The 16,351-nt window shown below is 42.2% G+C and overlaps 1 protein-coding gene across 2 annotated transcripts in view; it reads right to left on the reverse strand.

Annotated features, from left to right (window-relative positions):
• STAC (SH3 and cysteine rich domain) overlaps positions 1–16,351 on the reverse strand; it is a gene marked incomplete at its 3' end in the record, with an annotated part of 73,905 nt that overhangs the window by 23,541 nt on the left and 34,013 nt on the right. For both annotated transcript variants that reach the window (XM_082015131.1, XM_082015130.1), the window contains exons 3-4: positions 3,804–3,904; positions 1,632–1,713 (exon numbers count right to left, since the gene is read on the reverse strand). In XM_082015131.1, the coding sequence (XP_081871257.1) occupies positions 1,632–1,713; positions 3,804–3,904 (183 nt within the window). The remainder of the gene's footprint in view (positions 1–1,631; positions 1,714–3,803; positions 3,905–16,351) is intronic.

Genomic DNA, 16,351 nt, shown 5'->3' on the forward strand with positions numbered 1-16,351 from the left:
GCTGATAAAAAGGGTTTGATTACCTTAACGGAATTGGGCTTTTGCTAGTGATTTTCTGCTGCCTCCTTGCTCCCATAAAGATCACCCTCCCCTCATACAGGCTCTTTGGGTTCCTGCCATTGCCTCTCTCTCTTTACTTGACATCCTCCTTCTCTAATCACCACTGATGCTGTGTACACTGAGGTAAGGAAAACAAAGTACCAGAAGGCTTTAATCCATGTTTGCTGCGTGTCCTACCACTGACCTCTTGGATTGCTCTCAACAGTAGATGCAAGAAGGGAAAAACCCTGCATCGTGCCCGAGCATCCTCGTGGTAAGGTTGGGCCATCACCTTTATCCGTCTGCCCTCACAGTGCTACTACTTGGCTAATTTGTCTAAACAGGATGGCCTGGATCTTCTTTGAACGGTACTGACAACCCTACTGTGAGGCCATATCGGGTCTGAAGGCAGGTGTGGCTAGGTACCTGCTACTGGGAATGTGCTCCAGGTTGCTCAGCTCAGTCTAGGGGTAGCCAGAAAGGCCATCACCCCCCCCTTGGCATGTGTCCATTCCATTCTCACTCCCACTCTCCTGCATAGCTGGCCCCAAAGTCATCTCCCATAGCAGAGAAATGGATGTCTTAAACTGGCATGAGCGAATCCAGTTCAAATCCTCTTCTACATATTGCATTATTAGACCTCAGCCTCCCTTGCAGTACAAGGCAGTAGACACGTAGAATACAGGACATTTGTAGCGCTGTGTAGAAGGAGGGAAATTTTGGCCAAAGTACTGAGAAAATATATGGGATCTTGAATTTTGAAGGGAGTAAAACACACCTCATTTTTTAGACAGTTTGTTCAAAATGACAAAATCTGTCATTTTTGACATCTTCTGACAAAAACGACATTCTTAGAAAGAGAAACTTAGATAAAATCCATGTAATTAACTTTGTTTTTTAACTGCTGAAAAAAACAAAGTAAACGTCCTCAGACAAGTAATTTTAAACTGACTGCCTAGTTTTGGCTTTCATTTTTTGTACTGCCAGGCTTGCCTGATCAGAGTACTTGTGAGGAGAAATATTTTCCAGAATCAATTTAACTTCTCCATTTCTAAATATTTCTTTTCAGGAATTTGGTATTATAGCGAGCAAAATCTGGTCTTTTAAATACTTGGACACTGTGTATACATGGTCAATAAGGAAAAATATGAGGAAAATAAGAAGAGGGGGTGAAAAAGGACAGGAATCTAGCAAAGTCCCTCAAAAGCCTGACCAGTGGTTTGAATGTCTCCTGCTGTTTTGATCTCTCTGTCTTATATCTGGTTCTTCCCAGCTCAGACCTTCACCTCAATATTCCAGTGTTTCCTCCCTTTCAAGTTCCTACCTTGAGCTCAGGTAGTTATTATTATAAACAGGGTGATTATTAAGAGGTTATATGTACGGGGGTTTGAGTGAAACGCACAATAAACACACCCTCTCCTCTTCCAGCTTTGTATCTTTGAAGTGGTCCTTTCCTGAGATGGCAGAAGGACATCCAGTCACCGAAAGGAGCTGGAAGGCTGCTGAGGGTAAATACCACGGCTGGAAGTCTGCCGCTGTTGTTGCAGAGCACTGCCAAAGGGAAACTGAACAGAAAAGCAATCAAAACCTACCAATAGGCATCACTTCTTTGATGCAGCCAAACTGTTCATGAATGAGTAGTGGTGAGCTGTAGTACCGTCGAAATCCCTTTGGCTGGAGGGAGAGAAAGCAAAAACAAATGAAGTGCATTGCTGCCATGCCTGGTGTAGTAGAAATAACCTCAGCTCTTCAGCTAGTGACAGTAAGAGTGTGGCGAGGCTGGAAATGTGCCTCCTGTTGTTGAGTCACTGTGGGGTTTATAGATCAGGGATTTATTTGATTTTTCTCCTGGAAAAAAAAAAAAATCCCATATTTATGTGGAAGGAAGAGGGACTAATTTTCAGCCCCTCTTTTTCTTTTGTCTTTCTTACACAAAAGCAGCACTAATTAATTGCAGCAGAAGTGCTGAATCTTTAGAGGTTCTGGGAAGTTTCCCTCTCCTCTTCTTATATAATATGAATTTGCATTGTTTTGCATTTGCTAAACATACAACTATTCTTCCCCAGCCTAACTCCAAATCCTCATGTTCCCACGTATGCGCTTGTGAAACCCAAGGAATTTAGAGCCTTTCTATAGGTTTTTCTGAAGTGTGCTGCTGACTGACTGCGGCTTCCACTTCTTTTTTGTCCTGTAAGGTCAAAAAACTCCTCAAGCCATCACCAGATGAGTACCCAAAATGAAGGTGCTAACATCTAAGTCTTTGGAAATGCCCTTCAAGGTACTTGAGATTCACAAATGGTCCCTCAGATTTCTAACCCTTGCGGGCTGTGAGAACTTCCAGTCACAGTGAGAAGTGGAAAAGCCTCATGGGGATGTGCATATTTTCTGTATCCTATGTTCAGTATACATCAAAAAATGGTAGACAGCTAGTTGCTAATGAGAAGAGTTTGCTAATGAGCTGCAGTATGGATTGAGAAGTAATGAGAGGACTGATAAATTTGTTTTCTTAGAGGAATAAATTCCAGATTCCCCAGCTTCAGTTTGCCCACAAACAAACTAGATTCAGACACAACATGAGCTCATAGGACTCCCATGACTTTGCTGGACAACTACTTGCTTTAAATTTGGCCTCTACTTTTCTGCTTTTGTAAATTAGTAACCACAACAGCTGAGTCTGGAATCGAGAAATGCGTGAAACAATTCACGTGATTTAATATTTGGCTTGTCCAAGGCTTGCAGTGAGGTCATTCAGCTCTTTACAGATCAACTTCCTATACCAGAATGCCTCACACTAGGGCTATGATTATGGTTCAAATGCATAAAGATTTGTCACAGATGTATAAACAACAATAACATTCACTGAATACTCTTGGAGAGAAAAGATCTTTCCAGGGAAAGCTGGGTTTTCTATCCATTTTGAAGTCAATGCTTGATTTTTTTCATTATTTAACACAGTAAAGCTCTGTTTTTTAGCTCATATTTTTCTCAGGTCGCTTCAGATTTCAACAAATCTGCAAACATCTGAGACATGAATATATGTATTCAGTTTTCATATTCCAAATGGTCATTTTTCCAAGTTCTTTTTTCAGAAGTAACCAAAAGACCCATATTCCCATAGAAATTATCCAGCTGGGCTAGAATTGTCTCAAACACAGTATCCTGCCTTTGCCAATAATGAGAATTTGCTATTTAGAAGGTGACTTGGGCACTAAGGTGCTGTGTCCATACAGGGGCAGGTCTCCTCCCAGCCTCTCCTACTGAGAGATTGCTTCAAACTCTGTAGTGTTTCACTGTGAAATATGCTTTGGTTTTCTTTTTAAGATGAATTATGGCTTTTCATCAAATCCTAACAGTGGGAAAAAACCCCAACATAATTTGAAGGATTTTTCATTTGTTAAAACTCCACTGAAATATTTTGACTTACAGTGTTCCTTGAGAGATTTACACTACAGCAAGAACAGTTTAAACCAAGGGAACTAATTCTGATATTTACCTAAATTTGGATTATGTAACTATTTTCACATCCACAAACTATACCAAATTTGTGTTTCATTTTTGTTCAGGTTTTTGAATAGTAACAATTGCTCAAATTGATAATAGGGCACCACTTGGCTTTACTTTTTCCACCTCAATAAAGTGACCTGGTGTCAGTTCTGTTAATGCACCAGCTAAATGCCAGCCAGGGGGTCAGGCACACAAAACAAGTGGCTCCAGCACAAGCTGGTGCCTCCCACCACACTTGCTGCCCTGAGCTGCTGACTTACCAGCTTGCCCATGCAACGCTGCTGTCCAATACTGTCTGCACACTTATGGTGGATGCTCATCTTACAAGCCTTACAGCGCAGTCCATGCTTAGCGTTTGTCCCTGTGAAACGCACAGAAGTTATTTAATTAGACAAAATCAATAGTTTCCATGCATTTAATGAATGACCTGAAAGAACTGATGGGGAGGTCAGTTACAGTAGAGGAAATATTGACAGCATTTTTCGCCTTACCTACTTTTTTTTACACATATTTACGCATGCATTTTCTTTACAGCCTTTCCTTTGTAGGCATTTCTCCCCCAGGCTCTTTCCTAGGCTACTGCTGCCTTCAGATATGTATTGCGTTATGCTCTGTTGTATGATAGTCTTATCAGTGATGTCTCTGCCTCATGAACATCAAGCAAAATCCCTTTGCTGTTTTGAAAGGGCTTGACATGAAAGCCATTCGTGGCTGAGGGAGCCGCTGAAGGAGCACCCAGGCTCTGGAGCTGCGCTGGGGAGCCAGGCCATCCTGTCCCCAGTGGAGAGACAGGTTTTGCGGCTGAGAGGGAGCTCCAGGGGTGTGTGAGAGGGCTAAGCCAGCTCCCTTACCATTGCCCACCCATGCACCCAGGGACTGCCGCTTTCTCCTCCCTGGGCCAATGCTCAGAGGCTGCACGAAAGGCTCCTTGCATGCCCCCAAGCAGGGCAGTGAGGATGCCATGGGTCTGACCTTGCTCTCCTTCACTGGCAGTGGAAAAGTTCAGCGATGCAGGTAGGGGAGCTCTAGGCGAAATTTTGCCTTACAGAAGCAGACTTTTCCCACTCGAGCAACAGTTGTTCTGCACTATCTTCAATGTGGACCTACTCTTAAATGACAGAGCCCAGTTTGTTTGCTTGCAGGCAGGAACAGTCACTCTTATTCATACGCCCGTAAGACTTCTTAAACTACGCAGAAGCAGTTAAGCTGCAGCAACTCATTTATCCGCATGGGACTGTATAAATGGAAGGGGTAAACAACATGTCAGTTCATCATCATCTACTGTGAGAGTGAGTAAGAAACAAGGTAGTAAAAAAGCCTGAAAAAACTCTTGACATTTTAACCAGCCCTCATTAGTCAGAGGTGATAGGAGTATTAGTCAGAAGGATCCTGCATCTGAAAGTACTCATGTAGCTCTTGGTTACTTGAGTAGTTAACACCATGTACACACTGCTACCTTCATCAGTAAAATTCTACCTCTGAAAGAAGCACTTCAGGAAAGGGCTCATCAAGTTGGTGACAAAACCTGAGCCTGGACAGGACTCCTTTCAGGGGAAGAGGTCCCTGAAGCGGCCGCTTTCAAGCAAGGCAGGCTGAGGAGCTGGGGGTGGCTGAAGTGAGCCAGGCTCACATATTTCACTTGTGCTCTTCTTGTAGGACATGGAAGCGACATCTTCCCCACCTTCCTACTGAGACTGATGGAGAGATGGGGAATGAATGAGGATGAGTGTGCGGTGCACCCTGGGGACTCCAATGGTGTGGGGTCAGCACCTGCTCCCTGCTTGTTGCCTGCCCAGCCCCTCTTGGCTGAGCTGATGCACGGTGCCTCACTGCTCGGGTATGTGCAGATGTCTAGTCTCATTCCTGGGGTCTTTTTTTTCCTAGTAAACACAGGATTTACTAGAAGAACACATCCCTGTTTAGTGGTTTTTGGTTTTGTTTTTTTTTTTTTCCTGCATCGTTGTACTTGGATTACTGTGCTGTGAAGATTTTTTCAGTTATAGCTTCTTTTCAATAACACATGATGAAACCAATATTGACTTCTGCGGCTTTGTGCTTTTATTACTGATGATGAAATGCTGACTCACCCTTCCTGATGGTCAGCAACAGACACAGTTGAGAAAACAGGACTTCCTTCACATTTTTTATTATATATATAGGGTAGAATGAAGAAAAGGAAAATGACACCATACTTTGCATATACAACACGTATTTAGCATCAGTGCTTACACTGGGTCTAATTCTCCTCTCACACTGGTCTGTACTGGCTAACTCTTCCCTGCTTTACCAAGTTACTCCTGAGACTCAGCTGAAAAGGCAGTCAGTCTCTCAGATCTTTCTGTTGGCTGCTCTTCCAGCCATTTTAGTGTTAACGTCACAAGGCAGATACTGGTCCTTACGTGTTACAGCAACGTGGTCACAGAACATGTACGTTTTTCAATAAAACCGTGCATCTGAATGACTTGCAAAATTAATGCAAAGTATCTGTGCTACTTTCAAAAATCAAACCCCAACTTCTTCAGAACAGAAATCTGTGGTCATGTGAAAATGAGTAAGACAATAAATTACAAAAGAGCAACACTGTATTTCTATTGCTGAATTCCATTTGTTACCTGTGGGTAGGTAAGTAGTGACTTCAAAGAGAGAAAAAGTATTTCAGTTACACACTTGAGTCTACAAGACGTCTTTGTAAATTAAAATTGAATTCTCTTTAACTACCAAAAGCTTCAATCTTTAATTCACTGTCATTTCTAACTACTTGGTTTACTGTGGGACTAGGCAGCTTAGAAATAATTTACATGTATCTCCCTGCTTCCCACTGAGGAATAACTAAAGGGCTTAAAGAAGAAGCATTTATTCTGTATTTACACTTAACTGACATACCTCAGGCTCTGCAAATGACATTTCTACAAGACACATTTTCTTTTTTCCTGAGGACAGTTCTTCTTCAGTTTCTGATATCCATCACACTAAATCAAGTCTCCTCAGAGAATCATGGCTAAACTATTTCAAAACCATGTGCCAGTGACTGGACAACTACATATTGGCAATGTATCTGACCAAAAAGTTCCTGAGATTCAGAGCTGAGGCACAGCCACAGCTCACATTATGGAGAAGTCAGTATAGGTGTAAATGAGACCAGAGTTTGACCCGTTTCATCAATTTTTGGCCTCCCATGTAAGCAAGCTTGTTGACTTCGCAGTTGCCTGAATGGGGCTGGTTTTGGAAGGCATCCTGGTAGTTTGAAATGGAGAAAAAGCATGCAGAACTTAGATCTTGCAGACAAGTTATGTAAAAGTGAGTGAATACAGTGAAAGTCCTACAGTCATGCCAGGATATATCAATGTGTTGAAACATTATTTGTCAATGAATTCCCCCAGAGAGCAGGAGAAAGCTATGAATTTGGTCTGAACATATATTAAATAGTAGAAAATAAGTGGTATTAATGACTAGAAGTGAAAAATGATGATGATAATAATAATAATAGTAATAACAACAACACAATGTGGCAGACTATTTGAGGGGCATTTGTATCATTTCACTTATCTGCCATGGGGTACCAGGGCTTGTTTGAAGTTGAAAGCCTCTCTGTGGTGTGCTTATTCCCACTGGGTTAATCTCTCTGTAGATTGAAGCACGGGGAAGGGGAAGAGTTAAGGAGAAAGTTCACATCTGAGATGGCTGCAGCAGTGTCTGGAAGGGCCAGCATTCCTGCAGAAGTAGCGAAGTCTGGAATACTAAAACACTCTCCTCAGGGACTTCTGGTGAACATACTCTTGACGACCTGCAAGCCTGACCATCACTCTCGTGTATGCTTCCTGCCACTCTAAATGGCTGGCAGCCTGACTGCAGTCCACCATTTATTCTCATTAGTAGATACTCCCCTACACCAACCTCAAAGCACAGCTGGAAGCTACTGGTACAAAGTACTCACTGAAATGTCTTAGCCCACCTGGAATCATTTCAATTTGTGGTGGATCAGAAGTAAAAGAATTGATTATTGTTAGCAATTAAGCTAAACTTGGAGTACTCTAACTACTTTTTTCTCTGGTTTTCATTCAAAGGGGTAGTAAACTAACAGTTTTGATGGACTCTTTGTTATTACCTTCAAAAGGTAATCATCCCTTCCCCGCTCTTGTCCAAAGACCCTTACTAAAGTTACTTAATCAAACTGTCAAATGCTGAGCATGTAGGAACAAAGGTTCTGCTCAGCCACTTTTTGATTGCAATCTAGGCATGTGATTGTCATTATTTTTAGTCAAGGCACACTACTTCATTCACTGAACAGGGTGGACGGTGTTCAATGAATGGGCAACTCCATTCAATACTTATTTTTTAGTTTCATCGGTCAGTGTGTGTCCTTAAGCATGGTATCTTGAGTACCATATTAGCCTAATTCCCAATACAAGGTGATTAATGGCCTCATAGTCTTTCCTGTGGGCTCACTGTCTTTGTCTCTTTATGCCTTGCAATATGAGCACATTTGCCAAAACTTGGATGGGATGGCTCCCATTTGAGGGACTAATGGGTAAAATTATCAGAGGTGTCACTACTACGGCACTATTTGGCCCAGATGCTGGTATTTTAAGGTGTAAAAATTGGAAGCTACCAAAACTGGGGGTTTAGAATGGAAAGTACCAGACATGTTTAGCTGACTTATAGCTGACTTAGCCCATAAACATAACTGTAAATGTAATAATGAAATTCATATAGGAAAAAAACACACATACATTTGCTCATATGTCATCTGTGTCCTATATATTAATGTATCTATTAATTATCTCACCGTCTGTAAAGGCTGGTATTCCTTTTGCAAATGAAAAGGCCAAAACTGACAAAAGAAACAGTGTTTCACTGGAAGCAAATGAAGAAATTTCGTGTCAGGATACCCGAGTAGCTCTTAAATAAACTTACAAATGATGTTCTGCCACAGTCACTTTCTTCAGATACCAGCTAATGCATCCAGACACCCGTCACTGGAAGGACGCATTGTTTTGAGAAGCAGGTCATGTTTAATAACGCCTTGCTAGAAATACTCTATGACTGGGTCAGCTCCCATTTGAATATCTAAACCAGTGGCTAGGTTTTCCAGAACAGCCATGGAAAATTGAATCTTAAACTGTTCTGGTAATCTGACCCTAAATACTACCAAAAGGACACACTGCATCGCTTTTGTAAATCTAAGCCTTTTTTTGGAGGAAGCCTAAATGGAAACAGAACACCTCAATATAGGTGAATGGAAAGATTTGGAGGCAGAGAAAGACAGAGGAGACAGAAAGGGCAGAATTTGATTCCAAGTCTTTATGTCTCTCTCCCCTATAAAAGTAATTTAGTAACTACTCGGCATTTCAGGGAAGTGACATTTTTCCTAAGGAATGCAAATGAGAATTGTGTTTGTCACACACATGCAAAGGGAACCTTTATCATCCTCTTGGCCAGCACAGCTGTGGCTGCAGCACTGTTGGCTGATGCTTTTTGCCTATTGTTTCAAGGCCCAATATAAGATTAATAGCTAGAGAGGGACAAAGAGCCCTATAACCTGGAGAAATTTGAAAGAAAACTGCAAATTTTGGTAACAACATGAAGTCATGCTGCCTGTATAAAGATAACTATATTAGACACTTATGCTAAAGTGGGGGAAAAAAACCGCAGAGGATAAAAAGATTCAGGTCTAAAAGAGAGAAAGAAGGGAAAGAGACACAGAGACTCCGGCTAATCTAGCTATGATCCAACCACTATTTTTTATTGTTCCAGCTGAGAGGAACGTGCCAGTCAGAAATTGTTTTGATTTAAAGCTTTCATAAATAAATAAATTTAAAATTACATATTTTCCACAGAACTTCAACTTCTGCTGTGGGAGGCTGATAAAAATAATGAGTGCCTTGCCCCTTTCTCCCCAAGCGCATTTGCAATTGTCACCGGAAAGCTGTCTCCATGCCAGAATTTATGGGAAATGGAGATTTTTAAGCTAGCTGGGCCAGTATCATAGCAATGAAAGGTTTAGGATATCACCTTAGAAGGAGAAAGAAAAGTCCCTGAAATGGCACTGGTACCCCTGCAGTCATGTCTAAACCTTTGCACAACCTCCTCTCCCATTCTCTTCTTCATTTTTAATTAATTGTTTTTGCGTAAAAGCTCTGATGCTGAAAGGGAGACTATTTTTAAAAATTCCTCTATGGATACTTCCTGCACCCAGTGGCTGGCTGCTCCTGGACAAGCACTCACCCTCCTCCTTCTCCTGCTGTGCCTTGGTTGAGAGCTGTGGGTGGATCAGAGAATGGTATTTTCCACATAGGACATCCACACCTTTAAAGTTAAAAATCTTGAGACAAATTCCCCCAAATGATTAGGTTTATAAAGATGAGCTGGGCATCCCTTTGCTTGCCCTTCCTTGGCTTTCAGTCTCTTTGGGTGCTTCCTGCCACCTCAGGAATTACCCCCTTTCTCTGCCCTAATACCTGGCACCCTCATACTTCTTTTTCTTAACTGATGCTGGGACACCATTGCCTCCCCCAGCTGACGTAGTGGAGAGGACAGAGGTGCAGATCCTCAGCTGGTCATCACGTAAGCTACAGATCAGAGCCTGAACCCAGATTTCCCCAGCCACCCTAGATGGCTGACCTCTGGAAGTCATTTCCATCTGATGCCTGACTGATAATTCAAGTTGGTGGACGCACAGTTACCAGGTGCGTTGACTGATACACAAATATCCACCTCACATAAAATTACCAGTACTATTAGCAATCCTCCCATTGCACTTTCCACTGATAAATACAGGACTGAATGGATCATTCAAAAAAGTAATAAAATGAGGACGCAATAATTTTGTGGTCTGCTGTGTATTGTTCCTAACTGGCCCACAGATAAATGTATTATGGCAGCTCTTGGCATTGTCATTTTGATGTTTCAAAAGGATCAATTTTCCTTTTTTAAGGAAACAAAATTGCACTTTATGAGTAACCTTCTCTTTTGACCTGACTAGATAGTCTACACTCATTTGAACACTGTGGCAAAGGCACTCTGCATGAATAACAGATGTGTAGGATGAAAAAGTTTGAAACACACAGAGAAAACTAGGCAAAAATATTACTTAGGCAATTTTTCATGAATAACGGCAGCATGGGATTGACTTCAAAGGTTTAACTCTTTAGTAAGGGTGGGTTTTTTGTGGTGTGGCTTTTCTTTTTACAGTTAAATCTGCCAGTTCAAAATGCGCAGAGATGTGGGTACGTTAAATCAGTAGCTCCTTGGGATGGGGGTACACTGTACAGGGATGTCCCACAACATGTGGGAGGCAGAGGAAGAACCTCTCTATTTGGGACCAAGCTACCAGGTCTGGACCTGACACCTTGACTGGTTGGAGTGTCCCATTCTCCTGAGTCCACCTTATGTCAGACTAAACCAAATGGGGTGTGGGGAGAAACTGGGACTTGTGTATTCATGTTCTGTAGAATAGGACTTGATGTCCAAGTATGGTACCTGTCCAGCCAGATTAACAAATTTTACGTTATATGTCACTGAGAGGTGTGGGTCTGTTTGAGTGCCTACCACACCCAATTTCCCTATAACAATATCCAATATTTAAACAGCAAGAAAAGTTGCCTTGTATGTAGGCAGGCTACAAAACAGTGCATAAAATTAGAACTGACTTCCTAGTGACATAGTTTTCTTTAGAAACGACATGCTGAGAAAAAACTGAGGCAGTAATAGGCAGGCTTTTCTTCAAGGGTGTTACAGAGAAGTAAAATATTCCTGTTAAAATAAAGTCCTTTCTAACTTCATGGTTTTAAATCATACATATCAGCAAGAGGAAATGCTTTTATTCCTTTTGCAAATCAACTCTGTGACTCCTTGACAAAGAACTTCCAATGTTGCCAGACCTTTTATTCTGTGGTTCAGGAACAACGAGACCTACTTAATATGCAAATAGGCCTTTCCTGTCTTTTGGTGCAAAAGTGATTCTCATTTTTGATACCTGGTGATCAGAACAGGATGAAACTCACTGCCCTGTGGTGAAAAATTTGGCCACAAGAGGCTTTTTTTGCCATGCACTTCTCACATATTCAGCAGCTTTCCTATAAATGTCCCTGAAAGGAAATATCCACCCCTGTACTTCTTGAAGTATCACCTCAGGTTTTTGATCATCTACATGTTAATTAAGATGCTGGAACGCCATGATAAATAAACTAACAACTATTATCGAAAGAAAAAGTCCCAGCCCTCTAAAAAAACAAAGACAATAAATCATATGTAACGTTCTTTGCTCTAAACAAGTCGGCACCGATATCTCAACACCTAGTTTTCTAGACAATTTTCTAGACGATTCTCTAGGCTGCTGAGCCTGTGCTTGTAGACCTTTGCACCAGGTTGCTTTGCCGAAAAGTAAAATAGCTCAAAGAAGATAGGCCTAGACTTGCCTATGGGAGTTGATGCTGAACTGCTCCAGAGATGATGATGGTACCAGAGCTGAACAGGACAAGGGAACATGGAAAAATTAAACCTGGTGTGGTGTCCCAAAGGAGGACAAGCAGAGATCAACGGCTGGTCTTGGTCTCAGTAATTTTAGTAAAAATAGTGTGTTCAGTAACTCTTCTTGAGATGAAGACAATGAAAGTCAGATTTCAAACAAGATCTCCATGTTGGCAGGCTCAGGTTATTTGTACCTGTGTTATTACATGTGTTGAAATGAAAAGCTACCCAGCTACAGCCTTTTTTTTGTGTTTTCAGACGCTTTGAAAAAGCAGTTGAATTTTGTAGGGCCACTTATATGAGCCAAAACCTTGATCTTTCAAGGGCCTTGTACCATTATAGAGGAGTTGGAAAACAGAAAAACAGTATCTGAGCAAAAACTATGCTGCAAAATGAAGAGCAGGACTCTGGGCTTGCTGAAAATGTGGGAAGAGAGTTACAGAACAAAAGAACAGTCTGCCCTCAGAAAAGGGATTTAATAGTCTTGCTGTTCTGCTAATGGATTTTTAGCATTGCCTGTTGCTTACAAAGCTTGATCATCGATGGGTTTGAAATGAGAGGCTGCTATGTGCCAGAAGGACAATCAATTAGGACTATAAAAAGTTATGTTAAAAAAACCCCTTATATGTAAATAGCCAGCTGCTCTCTGGCCTTCATCTGTTTCAAACTTACTGAGGTTTTTGGCTCCTTCCTCCTGTAGCAAAAACGCTCCCTCGTCAACGCAACCTCTGGGCGTTGTTCTTGGTCTGGGTTAGCACAGACTGACCGGCAGTGCCCGCAGCGATGGGCCTCGCACGTGAAACGTTGATGCGTGACTTAACGTGGCCACGATTCCTCCCCTCCCTTTTTTGCCCGTTTCACAGCAGCTAGCGACGGAGCTGGAAAGCGGAGCAACAGAAGATAACTACACGTGTCTTCACCTAAAATCTAGGGCATGGTCAGGGTCTGGCCACACACAGGCTTCTGCTCCAAAGCCGTTTCCTCACTTGGATCACAGTAGCTGAGGGGGGCTTCATCAGAAGCTCCAGGTGTAAGTGACACCATGATTTGCTCAGACTAGAGATGCTTCAGGGCACCACTGTAAATAACTGGGCAGTTTGGTGGGATCAGTTTTCAGGGAAGTTATTTTTACAGTTAGTCACAATGTGTTGCTTCTTTACAGAATTTTACAATCACATTTTATAACAAAGTGTTTCAGTTTCTTTTCCACAGCAGTTTTGAAAACAAGAAAGGAAATGGTAAATACAGAAAAACATTCAAATTAAACACTTCAACTCAAGTGCAAGTTTTTTTAATTTTTTTTTTTTTTTCCAGAAATAGTTAATGATTTCAGTGAAATCACACAAATTGGGCAGAAAAACACTTTGGCTTACTCCTGTCATCTGCTCAAAGAGCCAATCTCAGCCTTCACTGTTACAACCTGAGGGAATTTAGTACTTGACATACAGCAGTGCTGGCCTAAAGCACACCTACAAGTACACTTCCACATGGCATCAATTATTGTTTATATGAATAAGAAAAACTTCCATCAAATGACTGACAGAAGTTTTTTCAGCTGCAGTCTCAGCAATGCAAAAAGAATATTACCTGCCTGGAGGTCAGGGAGCAAAAAAATACGGACATTAAGCTGAAATTTTACTTTATTTCTAAATATTTAAAGCATTAAACAAAAAATATAAAAAATCTGGTTTCTAAGATTTTGTCTATAAAGGGGATAATTCAAAGCATCACTCATAAAGTCTTCATGGTTAGAAAGTATTTGCATTATCTGAATACACCCTGTATTCAAGCAGGAACGAGCCAAGTCAACTCAAGCCATAGCTTTTCTCATCTATGTTTGGACCAGCACGACTACATGTTTTTTTCCCCAAAAACCTTAATTAACATTGACCATAACTGTGCTACTGCTATTAGAGATAAGGAAACCCATAAGGGTGGCAGTAGGCTTGATAGCTACAACTGTCTGGCCTGTATAATGATATAACCTATAACAAAAGTCTAGCAAAATCCATCCACCTTGCTTTTGGTAGAATGATTTCCAGTGTAACAGGAACCGTTGATGGGAATTCACTGAAGGCGTGATTTGGAGGGGAGGAAAAAACCCCACAGATCAGTGTGTCAGAAGGCACTGGCACGTAACTGGATCTCACTAACAGACAGCTGGGTGAATACACGTATTCACATTTAGGAGCTGTCACAGGCAAATAAAAAAAAAGCTGAAATTGTGAACATGAACAGGCAGCAGATAACTGTGTGTATTCGCATGGGTGAATGTCTGAAATTGAACTCCTGAACTCTCAGACAGGAGCCTGCTACTTGCAACCAGTATGGGCTGCTTGGAAATTTTAATAACACTTTGACTAAACAAAAGCGATGCATCCCAAATCCTCCAATTAATAGAGACAGGAGACCGACCTACTAGTTAAGAGACTGACCAGGTGCTGTTCTTATGCACATATACTATTTAGACTGGAGGAACTGGGAGCTTGGTTTCCAGAAAGAAGATCTGGTGCCAAGTGATGGGTTCCTGAAGGGAAGAAGTGGTCTCAGAAAGAAGGCGGCCCAAAAAGAAGGTGGTGAAGATTCTGGCCTGGGGAGAGATCTGGGAAATGGGGGAAGATCCTGGAGATGAGGAAGCCATGGACATCAATGCCAGGGGATGCCCAGTGACCTTAGCCAGAGGCGCCTGAGACAGGAGCTGCAAAAGCAGCATCACAGCAGGAACCAACACAACTTTCTGCCCAACCTTCCCAGGCCAGCAGTGACCTCTCTGCAGGGAAGGGGAGACCTAGGGAATGAAATGCTGATGGGGAGGGAGTGAGTGAGAGAAAGAATAAGTAGGGTAAAAGTTGTAATATCACCGATTCTTCAGTAACACCTGGTATGCAGATCCTCTCCGCCCTGGCATTTATGCTGTCTCACCCTTGACGAGAGCTCGGCATCATTTTTGATTCTTTGGTTAAGAAACAGCCTAAATTTCCAGATGGGGCATTTTGAAAGAGCATCTGTGAGACACCCAAGCCCCATCAACATCAAAAGTGTTGAATTTTCTGTTATTCTTCAGAAAAATCTGTTTCAGCTAACAAAGAGTTTGTTGCCCTTGGAGAGCACCACTGAGCAGTTCAGTCTGCCAGAACATGTCATCAGCTTGTTACAGAAAACAACTGCTCATCAGAGGCTATTGCTCATCTGCTGCTCTCCAAGAGAAACCATCTTGTGACCACCCTTCTGGTGACATTTGAGACCCATCATACTAGTGACTGTTTATCCTATTGTGCTGGTTTTGGCTGGGATAGAGTTAACTCTCTTCACAGTAGCTGGTAAGGGGCTGTGTTTTGGATTTGTGCTGGAAACAGTGTTGATAATTCAGGGATTTTTTAGTGATTGCTGAGCAGTGCCTACACAGAGTCAAGGCCTTTTCCACTCCTCACACCACTCTGCCAGAGGGTAGGCTGTGCGTGCACAAGCAGCTTGGAGGGGACAACAGCTGGGACAGCTGACCCCAACTGACCAATGGGACATTCCATACCATATGACATCATGCTCATATCAGCAATAAAATTAGGGGGAAAGTTGGCAGGGGTGGGGAGAGGGGACACACACGCTGCTCAGGAACTGGCTGGGCATTGGTCAGTTGGTGGTGAGCAGCTGTTTTCATTTGCATCACCTGTCTTCCATGGGGTTTATTTCTCTCTCTGTTGTTTTCCTTTTCATTACAATTTATTATTACTATTATTATTTTATTTTATTTCAATTACTAAGCTGTTTTTATCTCAACCCACAGGTTTTCTCACTTTTACCCTTCTGATTCTCTCCCCCATCCCGCTGATGGGAGAGTGAGCAAGCGGCTGTGTGGTGCTTAGTTGCTGGCTGGGGTTAAATCATGACACCCATCCAGAGGTTATTAATGGAACATGGACTTCCACGCTCAGCTGTGTTGAGGGACTAGATCTAGTAAAACAGAGCAAGCACCTCGCAGGGTAACCTCTCCATATTTGCTAGCTGTAACAAACACTGCAAGACAGACAACATCTCACCTTGCAGCTCTAAACAGATGTGCAGATCAACCCCGATGATGCCAATATGCTGTGCCTGCGCTTACAGAGGAAGGTAAAGTGGTGGGACAAAATGAGGCTGCACACAGCGGCCTCTCATTTCAAGCCCATTGATGATGGAGCTCTGTAGGCAAATGTTAAAAATTCATCCCCATGCTTCAGAAAGAAAGACCTTGGGCAGCACAAAGTCTGTCTGAAGAGTTTCATGTGCCACAGATCTTGGAATATGAAAGATCGCTACACTTCTGAGAGGTGCAGCTAGAAACCCAGGCAATATTAGCACT

This window comes from Phaethon aethereus (genome assembly GCF_964289735.1).
Source record: "Phaethon aethereus genome assembly, chromosome: 2".
NCBI lineage: Eukaryota > Metazoa > Chordata > Aves > Phaethontiformes > Phaethontidae > Phaethon > Phaethon aethereus.